General features: G+C 38.2%; 1 protein-coding gene across 4 annotated transcripts in view; it reads left to right on the top strand.

The window, feature by feature from the left end:
- MAPRE2 (microtubule associated protein RP/EB family member 2) overlaps window positions 1–22,939 on the top strand; it is a 160,834-nt gene that overhangs the window by 108,985 nt on the left and 28,910 nt on the right. For all 4 annotated transcript variants that reach the window (XM_029219249.1, XM_029219250.1, XM_029219248.1 and 1 more), the window contains 2 exons: window positions 13,225–13,370; window positions 16,233–16,446. In XM_029219249.1, coding sequence (XP_029075082.1) covers window positions 13,225–13,370; window positions 16,233–16,446 — 360 coding nt within the window. The remainder of the gene's footprint in view (window positions 1–13,224; window positions 13,371–16,232; window positions 16,447–22,939) is intronic.

Raw genomic sequence — 22,939 nt, 5'->3', positions numbered from 1 at the left:
AGGGAGAGGTGGACAGAGGCCTGGTCACAGGACACTGCAGGCCAGGGAAGGAGTTTGGATTTTGTAGTGGTTTCATAGGAACCACTGTGGAATCCTTAGCAAGGGGCAGTACATGAATAACAGCAGCCTTGGCATAATTCGATGAAAGTGGGATCTCTGTAAAATGTAGGCCCACATTATTGCGAGATTAATGAAATGACCCCAAAATCTCTACACCTCTCAATGAGGAACATTCTAATTTGTGGCTGGCTAGACTTTCAGGACAATGGCAGTGATTCCTGAATTTTCAAGTTAGTTGGTACCCATTTTGTCTAATTAAGGAATAAAATACAGAATGTCAAGGAGGGAGTGGTCACCAGAGCCAAATACTATTCAGAGGTTGAGTTGGACGAAGAAAGAAAAGTGACTGTTAGATTCAGTAACAGAGAAGCTATTGATGGCCTTGACCAGAACAGGGTAAGATTGGAAGACAACAGAACTGATTTGAATGGTAGATGAAACAATGGAAATAGACAATTTTGTCAAGTTTTGCTGTGTATAGGAGGAGATAAATAGCATAATAGCTAATGGATCATGTGGAGTTAAGGAAGCTTTTTTATCTTATTTTGTCAAAGTCACATGATACTAGAGCATGTTTGCACATGTTAAGAACAGTCCATATGGAAAGAAATTGACATTGCAAGAGAGAGTGAGGATAGTTGCAGGAATGACATCAACGAGAACGGGAGGGGAGACGTGATCCAGAGAAGAGGTGGCGGGTCGACCTTTGATGGGAATCAGAACATGGCAGCCTTGTTCAGGTTATGCCTGAGTGTGGTTTCCTGCTCTACAAGAACCACTGATGATCTTAGTAGCAAAAATTAATGTCAAGGTATCCTTTTCCTGATGTCTCTTTAAGCACTAGATATTTGAGGAATGGAAGTTGAAAATACCCAAATGGACATAACCAGAGGCAATAGCAAGAAATCTTTAGCATAGTTCACAAAGTCAATAAGATAATTCTTAAAAATTCTCAGAGGCTCCTTTGACTCTAGAAGATGGCATACGATATTATACCTAGATGATCATATAACATACCATTTATTGGAAATCTTAATGTGATCCACCCTTTCTTCATTGTTTATTGAAAAAATTAGTCAGCTTATTTGATGCCCATGGGGCTCTGAAATGCATAGGGAAGGTGTGAAAAGCCCAGGACATACAGGTAGCAAGTTGTGCGGTTAGGATTCTAATCAAAATTTTTTTTAACTTTAGCACTCAAGTTTTTATTTAATTTTTTAAAATTTATTTATTTACTTATTTATGTATTTTTGGCTGTGTTGGGTCTTCGTTGCTGCGTGCGGGCTTTCTCTAGTTGCGGTGAGTGGGGGCTACTCTTCATTGCGGTGTGTGGGCTTCTCATTGTGGTGGCTTTTCTTGTTGCGGAGCACGGGCTCTAGGCGCGTGGGCTTCAGTAGTTGTGGCATGCAGGCTCAGTAGTTGTGGCTTGCGGACTCTAGAGCGCAGGCTCAGTAGTTGTGGCACGTGGGCTTAGTTGCTCCACGGCATGTGGGATCTTCCCGGACCAGGGCTCGAACCTGTGTCCCCTGCATTGGCAGGCGGATTCCCAACCACTGCACCACCAGGGAAGTCCCTCCCATATTTTATATTTATTTTTTAAACTTAAAAGAACCATAAGAAAATAAGACAAAAGCACACAATAAATGTTGCACACAGTCTCACTTATGAGTTTGCAAATCTAAACCAGCACTGTAATGAAGACTTTGTAAACATTACCAAGTAGGACTTAGTCTAAGAATGCAAAGATGATTCAACATTAGGAAATCAATGATTATGACTGATCATATTAATCAAAGAAGCAAACCATTTTTATTATCTCCATGGTGGTTGGAAAGGTAGTTGGTACATATTTTTTGTATACCATATACATGTATATATGGTATAACAAAGGCATTACTTTCTGCATTGATTTCGCCCTAGAAAACCAGAGACATAACTGAAAATTTATTAGCACTCATGAGTAATAACTCTGTAACAATAGAAGTAAATGTTTAAAAATCAATAATTTTCAGTAATCTAGATGAAATGGATAGATACCTAGAAAGACATAAACTACTTAAATAGAAATTCTGAATAGACCTATAAAACAAGAGATTGAATTAGTAATTGCAATACAAATTTCCACAAAGAAAAGCCCAGGCCCAAATAACTTAATGGTGAATTCTACCAAATATTTAAAGAAAAACTAACACCAATCCTTTCAAAACTCTTCCAAAAAGCAAAAGAGAGGGGAAAACTTTACAACTCATTCTGTGAGGCCAATATTACCCTGATAACAAAACTGGGGACTTCCCTGGCGCTCCATTGGTTAAGACTCCGTGCTTCCTATGCAGGTGGCATGGGCTCGATCCCTGGTTAGGGAACTAAGATCCCACATGTGGCACAGAGTGGCCCAAAACAAACAAACAAACAAAGACATCACAAGAAAACTATAGACCAGTATCTCTTATGAATATAGACGTAAAAATCCTCAACAAAATACTAGCAGAATAAATCCAGCAACATATAAAAAGGATTATGCACCATGATCAAATAGGATTAATGCAAGGTTGTCTTAATATATGAAAAGCAATCAGGACAAAAGCCACATGATACTCTCAGTGGATATTTAAAGAAGCATTTGACAAAATTCAATACCCTTTCATGATTAAAAACACTAAAACTAGGAATAGAAGGAAACTTCCTCAGTGTGATAATAATGCTATCTATGAAAAACCCATAGCTATTATCATACTTAGCAGTGAATAGATGCTTCCCCACTAAGACAAGGAACGGGACAGGATGTCCACTCCTGGCACTTCTATTCAACATTTTACTAGAGGCTCTGGCCAGGGCAATTGGGCAAGAAAAAGAAATGAGGCATTCAGCTTAGAAAGAAAGAAGTAAAACTATCTCTGTTTGCAGAGCCATGATCTTGTATGTAGAAATCCTAAGGAACCAACAAAAAACTATTACAACTAATAAGTCAGTTAAGCAGGGTTGGTGGATACAAGATCAGTACCCCAAAATCAACCTTATTAACATTAATTAACTATCCAAAAATAAAATTAAGAGTACAATTCCACTTAAAGTAGCATTAAAGAGAATACAATAGGAATAAATTTAACAAAGAAGTATAAGACTTATATACTAAAAACTTTAAAATATCATTGGAGGAACTTAAGTGGAAAGATATCTCATGTTCGTGGATTGGAAAACTTTATGTTGTTAAGATGGCAGTACTCCCCAGATTAATCTCTAGATTCAATTCAGTCCCTGTCAAAATCTCACCTACTTTTTTTTTCCCCACAAAGAACATTCTGTGTTTTTTTTTCTTTTTCTTTTTTTAATTGGGGTATAGTTGCTTTACAATGTTGTGTTAGTGTCTGCTGTACAACAAAGTGAATCAGCTATATGTATGCATATATCCCCTCCTTCTTGGACCTCCCTCCCACCCCACCCCCCATCCCAGCCATCTAGGTCACCACAGAGCAGCAAGCTGAGCTCCCTGTGCTATACCGCAGGTTCCCACTAGCTATGTTTTACACATGGTAGTGTATATATGTCAATTCCTATCTCCCAATTCATCCCATTCGCCCCTTCCCTCCCACCACGTGTCCGTGTTGAATCTAGAAAAATGGTACAGATGAACCTATTTGCAGGGCAGGAATAGAGATGCAGACGTAGTCAACTACCTTTTTACACAAATTGACAAGCTGATTCTGAGATTAATAGGTAAATTTGTGGGACCCAGAATAGCTGAAACAATCTTCAAATGGAAGAACAAAGTTCCAGGACTTCTACTTTTGATTTCAAAACTGACTACAGACCTGCAGTAATCAAGACAGTGTTACTGGCCCAAGGATAGGTGTATAGATGGAATAGAACTGAGAGTCCAGAAATAAACCCATATATTTATAATTAATTGATTTTAACAAGAGTGCCAAGATAATTAAATGGTGCTGGGATAACTGAATGGTCACATGCAAAATAATGAAGTTTGGATCCAAACCTCACACTATATAGAAGAAATAACTGAAAATGGATCATTGACCTTATTGTAAGAACTAAACTATACAACTTTTAGAAGAAATGTAAGTGAAATCATTATGCATTTGGATTAAGCAGTGGTTTCTTAGATGTGACAAAAGCCAAGTAACAAAAGAAAAAATGGATAGATTTTTCATCAAAATGAAAAAGTTTTGTGCTTCAAAGGATACCATCAAGAAAAAGACAATCCACAGAACAGGAGAAGATATTTGCAAATCAGATATCTGATAAGCGACCTGTATCCGAAATGTAGAAAGAACTCTTAATAACTCACCAACAAAAAGGCATTTAACCCACTTTAAAAATCGGCAAAGGATTTGCATAAACATTTCTCCAAAGAAGATATACAAATGGTAAAAAAGCATATGAAAAAGGTGTTCAACATCATTAGCCATTAGGGAAATCAAATCAAAATTTACACACACTAGGATGGCTAGAATCAAAAACGCAAGTGTTGGTGAAGATCTGGAGAAACTTGAACCCTCATATATTGCTGATGGGAGTGTGAAATGGAGCACCTGCTTTGGAAAACAGTCTGGCAGTTCCTCAAAATGTTAAAACACAGTGGTACCATTTTCCACTCCTAGGTATATCCCAAGAGAATTGAAAATTAGGTTCACACAAAATCATGTGCATGAATGTTTATAGCAGCACTGCTAATAATAGCCCCAGAGTGAAAACAACTCAAATGTTCATCAACTGATGATTCAATCAATAAAATGTGTTACATTCATACAATGGAATATTATTCAGCCATAAAAAGGAATATGACGTTCTGATGTGTGCTACAACATGGATGAACCTGGGAAAGATTTTGCTAAGTGAGTGAAACTAGACACAAAGGCCACGTATTTTATGATTGCATTTATATGAAATGGCCAAAATAAGTAAATCTGTAGAGACAGAAAATAGATTAGTGGTTACCAGGGTCTGGTGGGAGGAGAGAATCAAGAGTGGCTGCTAATATGTATGGGGTTTGTTTGGGGAGGGGGGGGCTAATGAGAATCTTCTGGAATTAGAGAGTGGTGATAGGTGCATGATTCTGTGAATATATTAAAAACCACTGAATTATAAACTTTAAAAGATTGAACTTTATGGTATATGAATTATATTTCAATAAACCTCTATCATTACATAATAAATGACTAAATTTTTTTTGAATTTATTTTTTTATACAGCAGGTTCTCATTAGTTATCTATTTTATACATATTAGTGTGTATATGTCAATCCCAACCTCCCAATTCATCCCACCACCCCCTGCCGACCCCGCTTTCCCCGCCTTGGTGTCCATACGTTTGTTCTCTACATCTCTGTCTCTATTTCTGCCTTGTAAACTGGTTCATCTGTACCATTTTTCTAGATTTCACATATATGTGTTAATACTCGATATTTCTTTTTCTCTTTCTGACTTACTTCAATCTGTATGACAGTCTCTAGGTCCATCCACATCTCTGCAAATGACCCCATTTCATTCCTTTTCATGGCTGAGTAATATTCCATTGTATATATGTACCACATCTTTATCTATTCATCTCTTGATGGGCATTTAGTTTGCTTCCATGACCTGGCTATTGTAAATAGAGCTGCAATGAACATTGGGGTGCATGTGTCTTTTTGAATTATGGTTTTCTCAGGATATATGCCCAGTAGTGGGATTGCTGGGTCATTCGATAATTCTATTTTAGTTTTTTGAGGAACCTCCATACTGTTCTCTATAATGGCTACTATCAATTTACATTCCCACCAACAATGCAAGAGGGTTCCCTTTTCTCCACACCCTCTCCAGCATTTGTTGTTTGTAGATTTTCTATGATGCCCATTCTAACTGCTGTGAGGTGATACCTCATTGTAGTTTGGGTATGCATTTCTCTAATAATTAGTGATGTTGAGCATCTTTTCATGTGCCTCTTGGCCATCTGTATGTCTTCTTTTGAGAAATGTCTGTGTAGATCTTCTGCCCATTTATTGATTGCATTGTTTGTGTTTTTAATATTGAGCTGCCTGAGCTGTTTATATACTTTGGAGATCAATCCTTTGTCTGTTGATTCATTTGCAAATACTCTCTCCCATTCTGAGGGTTGTCTTTTCATCTTGTTTATGGTTTCCTTTGCTGTGCAAAAGCTTTTACGTTTCATTAGGTCTCTTTTGTTTATTTTTGTATTTATTTCCATTAGTCTAGGAGGTGGGTCAAAAGAGATCTTGTTGTGATTTATGTCAGAGTGTTCTTCCTATGTTTTCCTCTAAGAGTTTTATAGTGTCCGGTCTTACATTTAGGTCTTGAATCCATTTTCAGTTTATTTTTGTGTATGGTGTTAGGGAGTGTTCTGATTTAATTCTTTTACATGTAGCTGTCCAGTTTTTCCAGCACTACTTATTGAAGAGGCTGTCTTTTCTCCATTGTATATTCTTGCCTCTTTTATCAAAGATAAGGTGACCATATGTGCATGAGTTTATTCTGAGCTTTCAATCCTGTTCCATTGATCTACATTTCTGTTTTTCTGCCAGTACCATATTGTCTTGATTACTGTAGCTTTGTAATATAGTCTGAAGTCAGGGAGTCTGATTCCTCCGGCTCCGTTTTTTCCCCTCAAGACTGCTTTGGCTCTTCGGGGTCTTTTGTGTCTCCATACAAATTTTAAGATTTTTTTGTTCTAGTTCTGTAAAAAATGCCATTGGTAATTTGATACGGGTTGCATTGAATCTGTAGATTGCTTTGGGTAGTATAGTCATTTTCACAATATTGATTCTTCCAGTGCAAGAACATGGTATGTGTCTCTCCATCTGTGTCATCTTTGATTTCTTTCATCAGTGTCTTATAGTTTTCTGAGTAGAGGTCTTTTACCTGCTTAGGTGGATTTATTCCTAGGTATTTTATTCTTTTTCTTGCAATGGTGAATGGGATTGTTTCCTTAATTTCTCTGTCTGATCTTTTGTTGTTAGTGTATAGGAATGCAAGAGATTTCTGTGCATTAATTTTGTATCCTGCAACTTTACCAAATTCATTGATTAGCTCTAGTAGTTTTCTGGTGGCATCTTTAGGATTGTCTATGTATAGTATCATTTCATGTGCAAACAGTGACAGTTTTACTTCTTCTTTTCCAATTTGTATTCCTTTTATTTCTTTTTCTTCTCTGATTGCTGTGGCTAGGACTTCCAAAACTATGTTGAATAAGAGTGGTGAGAGTGGACATCCTTGTCTTTTCCTGATCTTAGAGGAAATGCTTTCAGTTTTTCACCATTGAGAATGATGTTGGCTGTGGGTTTGTCATATATGACCTTGATTATGTTGAGGTAGGTTCCCTCTGTGCCCACTTTCTGGAGAGTTATTATCATAAATGGGTGTTGAATTTTGTCAAAAGCTTTTTCTGCATCTACTGAGATGATCATATGGTTTTTATTCTTCAGTTTGTTAATATGGTGTATCACATTGATTGATTTGCGTATATTGAAGAATCCTTGTATCCCTGGGATAAATCCCACTTATTCATGGTGTATGATCCTTTTAATGTGTATTTGGATTCTGTTTGCTGGTATTTTGTTGAGGATTTTTGCATCTATGTTCATCAGTGATATTGGCCTGTAGTTTTCTTTCTTTGTGACATCCTTGTCTGGTTTTGGTATCAAGGTGATGGTGGCCTCGTAGAATGAATTTGGGAGTGTTCCTCCCTCTGCTATATTTTGGAAGAGTTTGAGAAGGATAGGTGTTAGCTCTTCTCTAAATGTTTGATAGAATTCGCCTGTGAATCCATCTGGTCCTGGGCTTTTGTTTGTTGGAAGATTTCTAATCACAGTTTCAATTTCAGTGCTTGTGATTGGTCTGTTCATGTTTTCTGTTTCTTCCTGGTTCAGTCTTGGAAGGTTATACCTTTCTAAGAGTTTGTTCATGTCTTCCAGGTTGTCCATTTTATTGGCTTAGTGTTGCTTGTAGTAGTCTCTTATGATGCTTGTATTTCTGCGTTGTCTGTTGTAACTTCTCCTTTTTCTTTTCTAACTTTATTGATTTGAGTCCTCTCCCTCTTTTTCTTGATGAGTCTGGCTAAAGGTTTATCAATTTTGTTTATCTTCTCAAAGAACCAGCTTTTAGTTTTATTGATCTTTGTTTCTATTTCGTTTATTTCTGCTCTGATCTTTATGATTCTTTCCTTCTACTAACTTTGGGTTTTGTTTGTTCTTCTTTCTCTAGTTCCTTTAGGTGTAACGTTAGATTGTTTATTTGAGATTTTCCTTCTTTCTTGAGGTAGGATTGTATTGCTATAAACTTCCCTCTTAGAACTGCTTTTGCTGCATCCCATAGGTTTTGGGTCATCGTGTTTTCATTGTTATTTGTCTCTAGGTATTTTTTTATTTCCTCTTTGATTTCTTTAGTGATCTCCTGGTTATTTAGTAACGTATTGTTTAGCCTCCATGTGTTTGTGTTTTTTATGTTATTTTTCCCTGTAATTGATTTCTAACCTCATAGCGCTGTGGTCAGAAAAGATACTTGATATGATTTCAGTTTTCTTCAGTTTACTGAGGCTTGATTTGTGACCCAAGATGTGTGTACATTCTCCTAGAGAATGTTACATGTGCACTTGAGAAGAAAGTGTAATCTGCTGTTTTTGGATGGAATGTCCTATAAATATCAGTTAAATCTATCTGGTCCATTGTGTCATTTAAGCTTGTGTTTCCTTATTAATTTTCTGTCTGAATTATCTGTCTGTTGGTGTAAGTGAGGTGTTAAAGTCCCCCACTATTATTGTGTTACTGTCGATTTCCTCTTTTATAGCTGTTAGCAGTTCCCTTATGTATTGAGGTGCTCCTATGTTGGGTGCATATATATTTATAATTGTTTTATCCTCTTCTTGAATTGATCCTTTGATCATTAGTAGTGTCCTTCCTTGTCTCTTGTAACATTCTTTATTTTAAAATCTATTTTATCTGATATGAGTATTGCTACTCCAGCTTTCTTTTCATTTCTATTTGCATGGAATATCTTTTCCATCCCCTCACTTTCAGTCTGTATTTGTCCCTAGGTCCGAAGTGGGTGTCTTATAGACAGCATATATATGGGTTTTGTTTTTGTATCCATTCAGTGAGCCTGTGTCTTTTGGTTGGAGCATTTAATTCATTCACGTTTAAGGTAATTATCGATATGTATATTCCTGCTACCATTTTCTTAAATGTTTTGGGTTAGTTTTTGTAGGTCCTTTTCTTCTCTTGTGTTTCCCACTTAGAGAAGTTCCTTTAGCATTTGTTGTAGAGCTGGTTTGGTGGTGCTGAATTCTCTTAGCTTTTGCTTTCTGTAAAGCTTTTGATTTCTCTGTTGAACCTGAATGAGATCCTTGCTGGGTAGAGTAATCTTGGTTGTAGGTTCTTCCCTTTCATCACTTTAAATATATCATGCCACTCCCTTCTGGCTTGCAGAATTTCTGCTGAGAAATCAGCTGTTAACCTTATGGGAGTTCCCTTATATGTTATTTGTTGTTTTTCCCTTGTTGCTTTTAATAATTTTTCTTTGTCTTTAATTTTTGTCAATTTGATTACTGTGTGTCTCGTTGTGTTTCTCCTTGGCTTTATCCTGCCTGGGACTCTGTACTTCCTGGACTTGGGTGGCTATTTCCTTTCCCATGTTAGTGATGTTTTCAACTATCATCTCTTCATATATTTTCTCTGGTCCTTTCTCTCTCTCTTCTCCTTCTGGGACCCCTATAATGTGAATGTTGGTGCATTTAATATTGTCCCAGAGGTCTCTTAGGCTGTCTTCATTTCTTTTCATTATTTTTCCTTTTTCTGTTCTGTGGCAGTGTATTCCACCATTCTGTCTTCCAGGACACTTATCCATTCTTCTGCCTCAGTTATTCTGCTATTGATTCCTTCTAGTGTATCTTTCATTTCAGTTATTGTTCATCTCTGTTTGTTTGTTCTTTAATTCTTCTAGGTCTTTGTTAAACCTTTCTTTCATTTTCTCCATCTTTGCCTCCATTCTTTTCCCTAGGTCCTGGATCATCTTCACTGTCATTATTCTGAACTATTTTTCTGGAAGGTTGTTTATCTCCACTTCGTTTAATTGTTTTTCTGGGGTTTTATCTTGTTCCTTCATCTGGTCCGTAGCCCTCTGTCTTTTCATTTTGTCTGTCTTTCTGTCAGTGTGGTTTTCTTTCCACAGGCTGCTGGATTGTAGTTCTTCTTGCTTCTGCTGTCTGCCCTCTGGTGGATGAGGCTATCTCAATAAATGACTAAATTTTTAAGATCTAGTTTCTTCATGCCATGAATGAAGATCTAGTTTCTTCATGCCATTGTAATTCAAAATTATAATGGAAAGAACGAATGCATGACAGAATTTAAGAAAATTTTGAGAAAAAGGAGAGGAGAAATTATTCTACAGATAGTAATACATATTATATATGTATTTAAATAATGAAGACTGTGAACCTATCATGGGGACAGGACCTGCCCCCCCCAAAAAAAAAACCTTGAAGACACTTTAAATGCATGTATTTGGAAAGTCAGAGAGAAAGTAAAATTAGTGATTCCTCAGTGGGAAAAGTATAGATTATCTATGAAATTATGGTGTTCAACACCTAGCTCACTTTATCAGTCAGCAATTGTGGTTGAAAATAGCAGAAAATAATTCTGGCAAGTTTAAGCAGAGACAGATTTACAGAAATCACATTGGGCAGCTCTCACAGTCAGTGGGGAACCAAGCTCAGAAGGTGACAGCATCCAAAAGATGTGAAGAAACTAGGAATAGATCCTCCCTTGAGCCACTGGACTAGGATGGTTAGGATGCTGCCGTGCTCCTGAAGCATCTGCTAGATCCCACCGCTGCCACCATGACCAAATTCTAATGATCCCTGCATGTTTCACTCACTCCCTTAAGACTCTGAGACCCGGGCAAGAGCATCCAAAGGCAGAGCCTAGGTCCCAGGCCTGCATCTTACCCTGGGTGTTGGGAAAGGGATATCTACCCACCTTCGGTACTGTGGTGAGAGGCAGGGCCCTGGTGCATCAAGTCAGATAGGAAGGTGTCCAAATGCTGGGGAGCCAAAAATTTCCACTAACATTTGGAATAACTAAAATTAGAACCGTCCTTTATATCATAGGCCAAAATAAATTCCACGTCTATTCAGAATGTAAATGTGAAACTTGAGACCATGAAAGTACTTAAAGAAAATACACATGAATATTTATGTAATCTTGGCTTGGGGAAGTTGCTAAGCATGATATAAAAATCAGAAGGCCATTAAAAATGTCAGTAGCGAATATTTAACGATCCAGAAAGGGAACCATGGTCTGTTAAATTTTTTAAAAAATAGAATGTTATATGCCAGAATATTAACAGTGGTTTTCTCTGGATGATGAGACCAGAGATGATTTTTCATTTCTTCCCTCACGCTCTGTATTCGAGTTTGGTGGGGTTTTTTTGTTTGTTTCAAAAGCTGTTATTGCTTTTTAAATTTGGAAGATTTGCTTGCTGGATTTGTACGAACACATAGATACCGGTGTCTCCATAAGTAAATTTTATGCTAACCACTACAAAAGTGAAAATAACTCTTTAAAGAGCAGGTAATGAGACACTTGTGTGTAGACACCCCCATCTGTATAAAAATCATGTTGAATGGCTTTTGGTATTGGCTCCATCTGGTGGCACTTCAAAAGGAGGACCTGAATAATTGCATGATGACTGTAAGAATGCCCCCCAAGATGATGATGCTTCTCTCACCTCCTCCAGTGTTTTTTGTTTTGGTTTGTTTTATTTTGTCTTGTTTTTAAGAGAACCCATCTGCTTGACTACAGAAGTACCAGTTTGTACTTAGGATTTTGGCATCTAAAGGAAGCATCACAGATATAAGGATTCTGGAGGTGATGTTTATTGTGGCCTATATTTCATCACTTTATACTCTTGCCTACAAATAATGAGTTGCCCCACCATTTCCTGTTGTAGCAGCCTTTAGATTCTTAATATCTGGTTCCCTCTTTCCTGGGATTCCTATCTCAGTAAAGGATGCTCAACATCTGTTTGACATAAGAGACCAAGTGGGCTCTTCCTGTGTACAGGTGAGTCGCCCAAACAGAATGAAAGGCTCCTCACAGAAACCTTGATACCAAAGGATGGAGGAGAGCCCTTTATGTTCAGAGAGGCATATCGTTGACACGTTACAGAAACAGACCAAGAGATCTGGAGAAGCAAAGAAAGAAAGAGAACACAGAAATGGCCATTTGTTCCATTCTCACCACTCAATTGCTTTTCCTACTTGTAAAAGAAAAATAATCATTCTGGCTTGGAATTTCTAAATGCCTTTAGCCTTTGTGAGTCGATATGTATGATCTTCCTGGGATTTTCTAGTTGATATCATTATGATCTAAGAGTTCTGCATAAAATTTATATATATATATATATATATATATGAAAGACTTACTAATATCCTTTTTTCTATGACTGTTTCCTCAGGGAACTCATTGAACATGTCTGTTATTTTTATTTCTCAGTCATAAATAGCATGACTCTGAACTTCTGTAAGTTTCAGAGTCTCCATGTCTCCATCCTTCACGTTAATATAGGAACCTCATTGCTCTGGACTGAAATTAAATTGGTATACAACTGTTTTTGGTTTTAGTTGGCTTAGTTAAACGGTTTCACCTCAGTCATTTTGCAGGGTGGACATAAAACAGCTTGGGCGGCGTATGCATATTTTTTTGAGCTCCATATTTCATGTAGTTTGCTCATGTTGAAATTTTCTGCTATTTTTCTCTTATGTATTTTAATGATTTGGAGCCAGTAGCAGCTAGATGGAAGGAAAAATATGTTCCTTTTTTTTCTGATAGAAGCTAAGAAGAGTTGTTCATACACTGATTTCCTTGGTGTTGAAGAATGAAGTTCTGTTCACTGTTTGTGGAATCTGGTGATGCTCTGGTGAACAGCGTCGGTACCACAGTGGTTAGGGATGGGGAAGTGGCAGGAGCTGCATCAAGGCACGTCCCTGCCCACCAGCACCCTCCCCTGGTGGATGAGGAGATGTGGGTGCAATGAGGAGAGGAGCACACACGGCAGGAGGGCTGAGGGCTCTGGGATCCCAGCTCCCTCCTGCCCAGCAACCCTCAGTCGCACGTGGTACAGTCTGACTCACACTGGTCCTTTTCTTGTCTCTTTCCAGGAGCAGCCTACTGCCAGTTCATGGACATGCTCTTTCCTGGCTGCATTAGTTTGAAGAAAGTAAAATTTCAAGCGAAGTTGGAACATGAGTACATTCACAATTTTAAGCTTCTGCAAGCATCGTTTAAGCGAATGAATGTTGATAAGGTAGGAGACACACTTGTACCTCCATAAAATGCATTGTCTTTGCTTAAAATGGTTTTTATGCAGAGATGCAAAAATCCAAAAATGTGTCAATGGGATATATCTTGACATCACTACAGTAGGTTGGGTCCTGTACTGAGCATAAAGCACCAACCCTCACTTCCCATATTTGCATGAGGTTTTTATTTGAGGAGATTTCTAAACTTGTAGCCATTAGACTAAAAACGCTAACAGAAATTATGAATGCTGAAATGTTGTTATTCTGTATTAGCATTGCAGATGAGAAATTTTTATGTTTGCCAGATGCCACTGTGGTTCTTTGTGTGTTTTGTTTCTTTAAAGAAATAGCATAGTACGGTAGAAATGGCACGGGTTTGAATCCCAGCACCATGACTTGAGCAAGTTATTTAAATTATTTGAGTCTGAGTTTACCCATCTGTAAAATGGGACTAAAACCCCCTTCCCTGTGGTTATGAAATTAAAGCGAGGACTGCATGTTAAAGTGTCCAATATATACACTCAGATTCTCACTCAATGTCCGTAAAATATTCTTTCACCCACTTTGAACTTCATAATTTTATTCTAGAGTGATACAAATGAAGTTAGACTAGAGTCCTTTTTCCCCCATAGAGGACTATTGCTGAAGCCCCTTCAGGCTCTGCATGTTTCCTGCTATTCAAATACATATTACATTCATAGTCTTTATTTAGGATATAGCTCTTGGAGAGAACAGGTTGGAAAGAAATGAATTTTGAAGAAGGGAAAAGAGAAAAAACAGCAGGGGAGAAATAGAAAGTTTTCTTTTCATAGATAGTAGCAATAAATAGGCTATGGAAATAAAAATTTAAATTTTGGGGCTTCCCTGGTGGCGCAGTGGTTGAGAGTCTGCCTGCCGATGCAAGCGTTCGTGCCCCGGTCCGGGAAGATCCCACATGCCGCGGAACAGCTGGGCCCGTGAGCCATGGCCACTGAGCCTGCGCGTCCGGAGCCTGTGCTCCGCAACAGGAGAGGCCACAGCAGTGAGAGGCCCGCGTACCACAAAAAAAAAAAAAAAAAAAATTTAAATTTTGGGTTATAAGAGATAGAGGTTAAAAAGGAAAGAAAAGTTTGCTGAACTGTATATATTTTTTAATTTATGCAATTAATATCTTCCTAAATCAAAGCATTCTTATCAAAATATTAAGAAAATTTTGGCTTCTCATTTTCTCACAATTTTTATTGCAAAACATATATCCTCTTTAACATTTTAATTTTTTGACTCCTTTTCAACTTGATATCCTTTGCTGTGGTTAATTTCCAATTAGCTCCTTCTGTATTTATTCAAAACCAGAGTTATATAGATTCTTCTTCCTTATTAGCATCACTTCTCTGTACACTTCTGTATCATTTTTCTATACATGCTTCTAGATCAAAAAGGAAAGAAACACCCATTCATAGGTTTATTGATGGAACTTGCTATGTAACAAAGTTGGGGACTCCATATCTCCATAGAAGTGTACACTCAAGAGAGTGGGTCAGCCATTGTTAAGAAATTTGAAGATAGGGAATTCCCTGGCAGACCAGTGGTTAGGACTCCCAGCTTTCACTGCCGAGGGCACAGGTTCAATCCTGTGTCAGGGAACTAGGATCCTGCAAGCCACGGTGTGGCCCAAAAAAAGAAAAAAAAAAAGAAATTTGAAGATAAACTTCTTGTACTGGAGGAACACTGACCTTTATGACCTTTGTTGGCCTCTCTAGCTTAATATGCTATGATTCTACCCAAAGATCCTGGTATAGAGACAGTGATCCCTGTTCATGTCTGTCATAGCCTGTGACAGCACGTGGGAAGCACATGTACAAATATTTCCTCGCCACCTCAGATTTTGAACTTATGACCCCGGAACTTTCATTTTGATAGGAATTGCTAAGTTAAGTCAACAGAAGTTAAGTGCCTGCTTTGAATGGCTAATGCGTCATCATCATCTAAAACTGTTTATAAATGTTCACGTTTGGCAGAGAGCAAAATACAGTAGCATGTTAATTAAAGGGCCTTATGCTCCAGGAAGGCACTTTCTAAAACAACCACAATACCAGCATAAACAAAACTTACAAGTCAGAAAACATGAAAATACTTAAATAGTACAATGAAAAGACCTCGAAAGGGAATACTGATTGGCTCTTTAGGCTGCCCTTTAAAAACACTTAATTTACACCCAGTCTTGATAAGACAGTTACAAAATACAAAAAGAAACCTGTTTAAGACATGTACCCCCGTGGCACATTAACTGTGCTCCGGTGTCACCCATGAATTACTGAGCCCTGTATTGTGGTTAGTTGTTTTTATTTTATGCTTGTCTCTCTACATTGTAAAGACACTCCATGAAAGCTCATTTTGGTTCATAGGAACCGTTAGATTAGTGTGAGTTTTCATTGACTTGAGTCTTATTCATTCGTACTCTCTAATAGCTACAGTCCTTTTAAGAGCTTATTCCAACACAGCTAGACCAAGTGTTACAAAGAAATAAGGAAAACCTTTCAACCTTGAAACAGCACAACATCTCAGACCCATGTTTTGGGGGGTATATGCTTTGGCAATAAACATTCTACGAAGAGGATCAGCCCCTCTTGACGGCTCAGGGTATTCCTTGTTTCGTATGGTTTGTTCAGATGTATTAAATATTCCAGGAGAACCAACTACGACATTTTAATTTTTCTTTAATATAATGAAAAATTTTATGAATTCTGGAGTACCACTGGCTAAGACACTGGGGGAGAGGCCAGCAGACATGAACTGCAGATGTAAGGTTATATTTAGGGAGCACTTCAGTTGTATTCAATACAAACAAGGCTGAGGGTCGTGACGCACCAGGTGATTTTATATTTCAGGTAATTCCAGTGGAAAAGCTCGTGAAAGGGCGTTTCCAGGACAACCTGGATTTTATTCAGTGGTTTAAGAAGTTCTATGATGCTAACTACGACGGCAAGGAGTATGACCCCGTAGAAGCACGGCAAGGGCAAGATGCGATTCCTCCTCCCGACCCCGGCGAACAGATCTTCAACCTGCCCAAGAAGTCTCACCATGCAAACTCCCCGACGGCAGGTACCGTAACAATGAAATCCTAGAGTCACTTTCACAGGCCCTCCTGCGCCGTACTGTGAACCGATTTACACTTTTAAACGTGGATCATCATCTATAATCCTTCAGAGGAAATTCATGAAATACCCATCCCGTCTCCTGTGTGGGCAGTGCCAATTTCTATGTGACAACATTCAGCAAGACCTCACTTAGCCAACTTCATCCCAAAGTGAAGTCACTGAGGATAAATACCTAGCACTTTAAAAAATGTTTTAACTATTTTGGAGAAAAATCTTTCTAAAATACATTACAAACATTCTTGCCTAGAAAACAGACTTTACCAAGCAGAATGTGTTCTTGTCCAATGAGGGTCATTATTATAAACATCAGCTGTGATACTGCAGAGTTAAACGATGAAATCCTCAGAAACCATGTGTTTCCATCCTGAACACCAGTGTTCACACTTGTTAAGTCAACAGCCTTAATTCTGTAAGAATGCAAATTCCTTATTTACGCCCAACTTCCAATGAGAATTATTAGAAATGATTGTAACAAGACTAATACTAAACTGTGTGGACATGTGTCTGGAACTCAAGGAAGTGTCGGCTAGAGGTAAACATTGGTGAGTCTTCCATATCCAGGTAACTGAAGCTGGAAGTGAGTCCCCAGTGAGAAGGGTAGAGTCCCTGAGGAACTCGAACATTTAATGTTTGGGTAGAAAAGGAAGGGCTTACATAGGAGCAGGGAAGACACCAGAAAGATTGAAAGAAATGAAGGAATGACGTGTCGGGGAAATAGAAGGAAGGGAGCAGAACGGTCACCAGTGTCTAAATCTGCTGAGGAGTCAAATACAATGAGGACTGGAAGGATCCTTTGGGGTCACTCAGTGGAATGAGGGGTCCAGGAGGGGGCTGAGGAATTGGAGAAAGGAAACTGAGACAGCATAAAAATCCAGCTTCAAAGCCATAGAATAAATAAGCTTAAACAAAATAAACGAAGCACAGATCTTTGGGAATACATACATTTAAGGGGCAAGAGGAAAAAGAGGAAGCTGAGAAAAGGAGGAACATCGGGGAGAAACCAGCTCAACATCAGAGAACAAACAGTAGGACATTTTTAGAAAGAGGGATCACCAACAGCGCTGAGTATTAATTGTTGGAGAGATCAGATAGGATGAAGCCTGAAAATAGGCCAAAGAAAGAAATCTGGCTCCTGGGAGGTGATTAAGAGTTCTTTAGAGAATTGGTCTGTAGAAATGCTGAATCCATACACCTAGATTGCAGCGGCTTATTGACAAGGGCATGACACACAAACGGGAAAGTGATGTGAGAGGAGATTCCACCTTCACCAAATCAGGAGAATAAGTGGAGGAAATAAAAACATTTTGTTGGTGTCAGGGAAAAAGCTGACAGTTGCTTTAGGAAGTAAGACTGGGGAGAGAATGGTCTTGTCCTCGATTGGATTCTGTTTGCTTTTAGGACACGGTGCAAGGAGCAGGTTTGTAAGATGGGAGAAAGGTCCGTGAGAAGGAATAATAGGAAAAAGGAGGGGAAACTGGTGGAACAATGACCCTGAGGCTGGAGGGAAAAACTGGGGTCAAGGGCATCGAAAGAGGTTTGGCGAGGAAAGGGGATGTTTACCTTTTTCAGAACAGAAGTGCTGGGAAGAGTTTGGGTAAAAATGAAGCCACAGGGAGTTTGGGGAACAAAAGTTTATTGCAGTTCAAACAGGCCTTCAGCTTTTGTCAGAAAGTGTCATTATTCTAGGACCAGGATAGAGAAGGGGAGTGGTGTGCCTCCTTCAGAGCTGGGGAGACACAGGCGGATGGAGTTGGGGGACAGGAAGGTACGAAAGCCAAGAGCAGCTGGCAGCTCTCACCGCAAAAGCTCTTTTTCTGCGGCTGCTAATGATGTACAGATTCATCTTGAAACTCAGCTGCTACGTTTTCAAGTTTTCAGCAGTGGAACCGGACAGGCCTCAGAACATTTTTCTTCTACAGTCATAACGTGTCCTTAAATTGGCACCAACCATTCTAACCCCACCCCGCCCCCAAACAGAACTGTCATTATGCTGCCTTGGCCTCATTTTCAAGGAATTCCCTCATCTGTCTTTCACAAAAGCCACAGAGAAACTTGTGCCATTTTGATAGAAAGAATGTCCATGAACCTGGAAAAGAAATACGTTGTTTCCAGAGCTTAACTTCTCTGGTGACAAAGCTCAGGAAACACATTAAAGTCAGCAGATCATAAATTTGGTTTTTAATGTTCTGGAAGACAGTATTGCCAAGGCTTGTGTTCCTGATACCTCGACCATGTTTACCTCATTGGTCTTAATCAAGGAGGAAGGATATTTCCAGAAGTCAAACCAGTCATACGGTTTTTTATGAGACATGTTCTGACTCTTGGACATGGTGGGGTAGTAAAACTATACTGAAAAAATTATAGCAAGGTATACATCACATGTAGAACATTGTTTTAAAAGCTATAATAGGAGAAAGGCTCCTATAAATACAATGAGACCTCATTTTTTTCTAGAGGTCATGTATCCAACTCTTGGGAAAAGAGCCAAGAAAGTGTAAGCCAAAACGTCTTCTAAAAGTCAGAATAGGTGTTGTAAAATCTGTGCTATAAAATTCATACACTTTACTCTTTCCACAAGGGAGAGTTCCTAGAATACTTACCCAGAGTCTATTTGCTCTTTCTTTTATATATATTTATTTCTTTTTAAAATTGACATCTAATTGACACACCACATTATATTAGTTTCAGGTGTACAACGTAGTGATTTGGCATTTGTACACATTGCAAAATGATCACCACAGTGATTCCAGTTACCATCTGTACCATACAAAGTTAATACGATATTATTGACTATATTCCCCATGCTGTACTTTACACCCACATGACTTATTTAGTTTATAACTGGAAACTTGTACTTCTCGACCCCCCTTTATTTGCTCTTTCTTGACTTGGATATAATTATAACAAACATGGGGATATGGTTTCTCAGCGTGTATCTTATTAGGGCAAGGAGTATACTGATAGCACTACAAAGTGTGAACATCAGTAAAAGAAGAGCCAAAAAATCTTAATGAAACCTTATAAATAGTCCAGCAGCCTGAGATCTCTGCTGCTGAATGAAAGAGCTCCGTGTCTCTCAGTAGCCCTCAAGATGTGTATGACACCAGCATGTACTAATCGATACACTCAGAGTTCCCTTCTAATTCTTAAGATTTAAATTTTCTATTTATAATCATCTCTCCCATGAACTATTTTACAGTCTCTAAACTAGCCTGTCTGCCTCTGGTCTGAAACCATTCGAGACCATCCTCGTCGTACATAAGTCTGATTGTGTCCATCCAAAATTTAAGACAAATTAAAGTGCTTGATGAGGTGAGGGTCAGCTGTCTGGGAATTCACATATCTCTGCCAGTCTGATGCCAGGTCAGTAGCATTCAGCAGTAATTTCTGTGCCCATCTCTAGGCCTTGGCCGTTAATCGTCCGTATTAGTGGAAACAAGCAACGTCTGGTGTAATCGGAAACAGGAGATGGGCTTTAATTATTTTTTCATTTTGGCTTTGGGATATTTGGTTCATTTTGCAGTGGCTTTATCTCTCTCCAAATATATCCTTAAACTAATATATTAAAAGTAATTTGCATGTCCTGACTATAAAACGTGCTAGATTTTTCTGCCATCTCAGTATAGACACCAGTATTCCGTGGATTCAGAGAAACCATAAAACCCGTTGGTGTCTGTGTATATTTGGGTGACTTACCTGGGCCATAACAAGCTTCAGCATGAGCAGAGGCTGTCGCCAAGGGTGGATGGCTGCCTGGCAAGTCTTATTCCATCTACATCCTGAGGAATTGCATCTTGAATTGCTTTTGATCTCCCAACAAGGAGCATATGTTAAAATACACATTTTTATAATGACAGATATCTATTAAGTGCATATGTCATCGTGAGTCATGATGTTTATAAATTTATTGCTATGAGCCATATCTGCAACTCGAGATAGCTGTCAGCGGGATCAGTTTTTATGTGTGAGCACTTAACTAAACTTAAAACGAAATTTGAGGTTGCGGTTCCTATAGCAACCACAGCTTAGACATGTTGCAAATCCACATATATTAATGCATTGAAATCAAACTCCCATATACAAATATAGTGTGATGGATTTAGAGTTGCTATGGAAATTGATTCTGAGCTTTCTCTTTTCCTTAGGGACTTTCCTTTAGGCATTGCAGCCGCAAAATAAGATTAGTAGAAATACTAGAAAAATGATTTCAAAAAGGAAGCAACCTAAGAAGTAGAATTGAATAGAATAAAGCATTTGAATGATCATAATTAAATTCCTACATGGAGATTTAAATAAATCCTAACAGCGACTTTCAAAAACTGTATTGAGTATTTGAATACTCTCACTCTTAATTATCTTTAATTTTGGGTTCTCTAAGGCTGTTCATACAACCTTAACAAAGTGATTATGTTTATTGATTTTATTTGTTTACCAGTGTTTGCATATTCTTTGAGTACCTGTAATCTAAGTGAGCATCGCCTGTCACCTTTGCGGAAAGAAGAGTTGCTTTTACTTTCCCCAAAAGTTTGGGGCTTTTGGGGTTTTTTTTTCTGGAGAAGCAATGCAGTGTAGCAGTTTACAGTGGGTTTTTCTTATCCTTGTTCTGATCTTGATTTTCTGGCCCAGAATGTGGTCTCCCTTGGTCAGTGTCACTTGAAAAGAATATGCATTCTGCAGCTGTTGGTCGTATGGTGTTTTAGAAATATCAGTATCAAGGTAGTGGATGGTGTTATTCAGATCATCTCTGTTTTTACTGATTTGTTGTTGTTGTCTCATTCTAACAATTGCTGCAAAGAGAGTGTTAACATTTATTGTGGAATTACCGGTTTGTCCCTTTAATTCTCTCAATTTTTGTTTCCTGTATTTAGGGCTCTGTTGTTAGATGCGTAGATATTTCTGATTGTTGAGTCATGCTGATGAACTGACCTTTGTATTTTATGAGGCTTCCCTCTTTATCTTTGGTAATACTCTTTGTCTTGAAGTCTATTTTATCTAATTATTAATATAGCCACTCCAGCTTTCTTATGCTTACTGTTTGCGTGGTGTATCTTTCTCCATAATAGGTAAATTTCCACCTATCTTTGTCTTTATATTTAAAGTGTGTCTCTTATAAACAGCATGTAATTGGGTCTTGCAGTTTTTATTCATTCTGATAATCTCTGGACGTTGGAGCGTACAGTCCATTGTTAATGTAATTATTGATTTGGTTGGATTTAGATCTATCATTTGTTTTCTGCTTGTCCCCTTTGTTTTTGTTTCTCCGTTTCTCTTTTCCTGTTGTCTTCTGAATTTTAAAAATATTTTTTAGCATTCCATCTTAATTTATCCATTGCCTTTTTAACGGTACCGCTTTGCATTGATTTTTTTTCAGTGGCTGTTCTAACGATTACCGTATATATTCTTACCTTTTCACAGTGTACTTAATATTTCATGTAAAATGTGGAACCCTGGCAACCCTTCCCTCCACTGTCGTTTGTTTTGGCTGTCATATGTATTACATTATAAACCCCACGAGACAGTGTTGTAACTTTTGTTTTAAATCAACACTGATATCGTGGCTTGTGAGCACTTGAAATGTGCTTATTCTGCCTTGAAATGTGCTGCAGGTATACAATGCGTGCTGAATTTAGAAGACTTGGTATGGGAAAAATATAAAACTAGTTAATAATTTTTATATTGATTACACATAGAAATTATAATTTGCATATATTGTATACATTTTGCATATATATATTAAAATTAATCTCAAGATTTTTTTTAATGTGGCTACTAGAAAATGTTTACTTACATGGTTCCCATTATATTTCTGTTAGGCAATGCTTCTTTAAATAGTCATGAATTTTAAAGATATTAAGTGAAAAAACTTATTTATTTTTCATATTTTTACCATTTCCAGTGTTCTTCTTTCATTCCTGAACGTCTGAGTTCCCTACTAATTTAATTTCTCTTGAGACTGAATAACTTTCTTCAGCATTTCTTGTAGAGCAGGTGCAATGGCAACAAATTCTTTTAGTTTTCCTTTTTCTATGAATGTCTTTATTTCACCTTCATTCTTTTGTTTTTTAAACTTCTGTGCATCAAAGTACACTTTTTTTAAAAATTTAATTATTTATTTATTTATGGCTGCGTTGGGTCTTCATTGCTGTGTGCGGGCTTTCTCTAGTTGCGGTGAGCGGGGGCTACTCTTCGTTGCGATGCACGGGCCTCTCATTGCGGTGGCTTCTCTTGTTGCAGAGCGCGGGCTTCAGTAGTTCTGGCTCGCAGGCTCTAGAGCGTAGGCTCAGCAGTTGTGAGGCACAGCCTTAGTTGCTCCGCGGCATGTGGGAGCTTCCTGGACCAGGGCTTGAACCTGTGTCACCTGCATTGGCAGATGGATTCTTAACCGCTGTGCCACTAGGGAAGCCCTCACCTTCATTTTTTTTTTTTTTTTTTTTTTT

The sequence above is a fragment of the Monodon monoceros genome, unplaced genomic scaffold (genome assembly GCF_005190385.1).
Source record: "Monodon monoceros isolate NGI ecotype Baffin Bay Population unplaced genomic scaffold, NGI_Narwhal_1 Super_Scaffold_1, whole genome shotgun sequence".
Classification (NCBI taxonomy): domain Eukaryota; kingdom Metazoa; phylum Chordata; class Mammalia; order Artiodactyla; family Monodontidae; genus Monodon; species Monodon monoceros.
Note: the sequence above shows the minus strand (reverse complement) of the source record. Positions and strands in the feature narration are given on the sequence as shown.